Source organism: Leguminivora glycinivorella, chromosome 20 (genome assembly GCF_023078275.1).
Source record: "Leguminivora glycinivorella isolate SPB_JAAS2020 chromosome 20, LegGlyc_1.1, whole genome shotgun sequence".
Classification (NCBI taxonomy): domain Eukaryota; kingdom Metazoa; phylum Arthropoda; class Insecta; order Lepidoptera; family Tortricidae; genus Leguminivora; species Leguminivora glycinivorella.
In genome coordinates, this window is record NC_062990.1 from 8,965,242 (window position 1) to 8,969,450 (window position 4,209).

At 39.3% G+C, this 4,209-nt stretch overlaps 1 protein-coding gene across 1 annotated transcript; it reads left to right on the forward strand.

Annotated features, from left to right (window-relative positions):
- The first annotated feature begins 261 nt into the window (after positions 1-261).
- LOC125237117 lies at positions 262-3,987 on the forward strand. Its single transcript, XM_048144087.1, has 2 exons — positions 262-664; positions 3,733-3,987. The coding sequence occupies exons 1-2, from the start codon at positions 302-304 to the stop codon at positions 3,748-3,750; spliced, it is 381 nt and encodes a 126-aa protein (XP_048000044.1). The 5' UTR covers positions 262-301; the 3' UTR covers positions 3,751-3,987.
- The last annotated feature ends 222 nt before the right edge of the window (positions 3,988-4,209 follow it).

Sequence of the window (4,209 nt, forward strand, 5' to 3'; positions counted from 1 at the left end):
ATTCTTCACACGGAACCAGCAGGAATTTGAATCTATTGAACAATATGTTTTTGAATTAAATGTTATGGCGGCAAAGTGTGACTTTAAAGATCTCTGCAGTGACCTTGTGAGGGATAGGTTAATATGTGGTATTCAGGAGACAACCTTACGAGAACGACTTTTACGAGAAAATGATTTGACGCTGCAAAAAGCTATAGAAATATGTAGGCTAGCCGAGATATCCCGTGCTCAAGCCGGTCATATAAAGCAGGAGAATGCGGAACATCATGTGCATGAAATCAGCTCCAAACACAAAATCGCGATGGAACGCCAAGGTCGTCCGAGCTGTTGTAGACAAGAACATGAGGATACAGATGAGGATAAGGCGGTGCATGCGCTCAGCGCCAGAGGGCGCGGGCGGCGCCGTGGAGCGCGGCGAGGCGGGCGCCCCGCGCCGGCGCCGGCGCACGCGGCTCCCGGGCACGACAACCAGCCAGCGCGCGGCAGGTGGCAGCGGTCGTCACAGGTCAACAGGACTGGCGGCCATAGCTGTTCGAGATGTGGCTCCACACATAGAAGATTCCAGTGTCCGGCATTTGGTCAGCTGTGTGACAGGTGCCATGGACGAAATCACTACTCGAGAATGTGTCGCGTGTATGAAATAAGAGGGGAATCCACCGATGAGGTAAATAATAAACATAATTATGATAATGAATGGTCTGTCAATTTATCCATTAATAATAAGAATATTACGTTTGGACTGGACACGGGAGCTGAGGTAAATGTCTTGCCTGAGAGGTACTTGAAATTATTAGGTATAGACAAGAATTCGCTTAACACAACCTCATTACGGATTTATGGTTATTCGAAAACCTTGATACCTATAGCGGGAAAGTGCAATTTAAAAGTTGTGTATAAAAATAATACTTACATTTTAGAGTTTATTATAGCCGACGTTGATTCGAATCCAGTAATAGGTAGGTACTCTTGTAGAGAAATGCGCTTAGTAAAAAGAGTCCATGAGCTATCGATAGGTAAACCAAATAATGTTGCCTCTGTACTAGATGAGTACCTTGATGTTTTTGATGGCATAGGGTGCCTACCGGGAGAATATAAAATACAATTACAAGACCATGCTCAACCGGTAATTCACGCCCCTAGAAAATTGCCCCTTGTGTTAGTGGAACAAGTTAAGAATAAATTGAAAGAGATGCAGGATCAAGGCATCATCGCTAAGGTCGAAGGGCCTACCGACTGGGTAAACAGCATGACTGTCGTCAAAAAGCCGAACGGAGACCTTCGAATATGCCTTGATCCGAAAGATTTAAATAAAGTAATTAAGCGAGAGCATTTTAAGTTGCCCACTCTAGATGAAATTACTTCGAGTCTAGCGGGGGCAAAGTACTTTAGCACTCTTGATGCTAAGCAAGGGTTTTGGCAAGTTAAGTTGAGCCCAGCTAGTAGTGACCTTTGCACTTTCAACTCTGCCTTTGGTAGGTATAAATTTCTACGCATGCCGTATGGAATTTCCTCGGCGTCTGAAATTTTCCATAGGAAATTATATGAACATTTTGACGATATAGAAGGGGTAAAATTATTCATAGATGATCTGTTGATTTACGCCGACACCAAAGAATTACACGACATTAGACTAAGAAAAGTGTTACAAAGATGTAGGGAAATAAATATAAAACTAAACAGAGAGAAGTGCAAAATAGGCTTATCGGAGATAAAATATTTGGGTCACAAGATTACGCAACACGGAGTGAGTCCCGATGACTCACGCACTCGCGCTATAATGAACATGCCTACCCCTGCAAGTGTCAAAGACTTAGAAAGGTTTCTCGGATTAATAACATATGTAGGGAATTTTATACCTAACCTCTCCGAGAAAACTCATATTTTACGCGAGTTGTTAAAGAAAGACGTACACTGGCACTGGGACTCGAGGCATGATATTTGTTTTAATACTTTAAAAAAATGTTTGTGTAGTCCTCCTGTTCTGCAGTATTACGATGTTAAAAAACCAGTTACGATTTCGGTAGACGCAAGTAAGAATGGATTAGGTGGATGCCTACTGCAAGATGGATTACCTGTCTGTTATGTATCTAAATCGCTGACAAAAACAGAACAAGCCTACGCACAGATCGAAAAGGAATTATACGCTTGTGTTTTCGCCTGTGAAAGGTTTTATACATATATATATGGAAAAAATGATGTTACGATCGAAACAGATCACAAGCCTTTAGTAAGCATAATTAAAAAACCGTTAGTTAACACTCCCGCTCGATTACAAAGGATGTTGTTGAGATTACAGCCATACACATTTGATCTAGTATACAAGCCTGGCAGATACTTATATATAGCGGATGCGTTATCTCGTGCAGTACAGGTGGGCGTGCGCGACGATGAAAACACACGGGAGTGCGATCTCGACGTGCGCGCGCAGGTGTGTGCGATATCAGCAAGTAACCCGCTCACTGATACGCACTTCTTACAAATACAAAAATGTACTCAAGATGATGACGAATTAAAAGAACTAACTAAAACTATAAAAAGAGGATGGCCTAATCACAAAAAAGACGTTAATGATATATTAAAACCTTACTTTGCATATCAAAACGAACTATCAGTTGCTTATGGAATTGTTTGGAGAGGGGATCGTGTGGTCATACCTAAATGTATGCGGCCAGAAATGATGAAACGTGCACACAGTAGCCACTTAGGAATAGAAAAATGCATGCTACGAGCGCGCGACATCATGTTTTGGCCCCATATGAACTCACAGCTGCAAGATTACCTTTCGCATTGTCAAGCGTGTTTGACGTTCAGAAAACAAAACGTTAAACAAACTTTAATGCAGCATGAACCTCCAAAAAGAGCCTGGTCAAAATTAGGTATAGATATATTTCATTTTAATGGGAAATCTTATCTGATAGTAATTGACTACTATAGCAAATTTGTAGAAGTAATGAAAGTGAAATCCCTCTGTTCTAGTGTGGTCATTAAGAAATTAAAAGAAGTGTTTAGACGTCAAGGCATACCGGAAATTATAGTTTCGGATAATGGGCCTGAATTTGCATCAACTGAATTTAAAACTTTTTCTAGAGAGTGGTTCTTCCAACATGTCACTTCCTCCCCCCACTACCCCCAGTCTAACGGTCAAGTTGAACGGTCAATACAGACAATAAAAAAAATGTTAAAGAAAACCACATTCAACAAATCTGATTTTAACATAGCTTTTTTAGAATTTTTGAATACTCCGCTTGACAACAATTTACCTTCACCCGCTGAATTATTGAATAATAGGAAACTACGCAGTTTTTTACCATGTTCTCCAAGATTACTAGCTCCTAAAATCCCGCGAAATGTCGAACACTACCTAAAATCGCGTCAAAGTAAACAAAAACATTATTACGATAAAGGAGCTAAGCACCTGCGAGAACTCCAAGTAGGCGAAAAAGTTAAAGTAAGATTAAACAATGAATGGAATAATGGAACTATACATGGAACTGTAGGTACGAGATCTTATCTTATAAAAATGACATCTGGTAGAATTCTAAGACGTAATCGCAGACAGCTGATAATTGACTCACCTCAGCGCTCTGATCTACCTAGCGTACGTACTTACGATGATATAAATGTAACTATGTCCCGTCTGCCTGTGCCGCAATGTCCCGTCGGCTCCCGGGGCCCAAGTCCAAACCGCGAACAAATGAATAATACTAATTATTATGTTACTCGCTTTGGCAGGATGGTGAGACCTCCTGATCGGTGGACCTACCCCGTTCCCGAATCTCGTCGAAATTAGATTAAGTACCTACTTACCAACTAACTTATCTTCCCAGATTGTAAACAATAAAAATATGAATGGATGTTATAAATATAATACATAAATCTCCTTAATGAACGCACATTATATACAATGTTTATATAATTGTCATAAATAAATTAAATAGTTTAAAAATAAAAAACCTGTCTATGTCATGTAATAGGTACGGTAAATAAGTGAATTATGTAACTAATTGCAAAATGCATGTATTCATATAATGTAATTAAATAATTATGCTTGTGATGTTATGAATGTAAGATAAAAACAAAAATGAGATCAATATATACTAGATATTAGATACACTTGCATGCGTAAGTTTATTCTTATCTAGACGAAAATAGAAAATTAAATAATTATATAAATGGTAAAATTGTTAAATTAATTGGGTAAGAAATTTA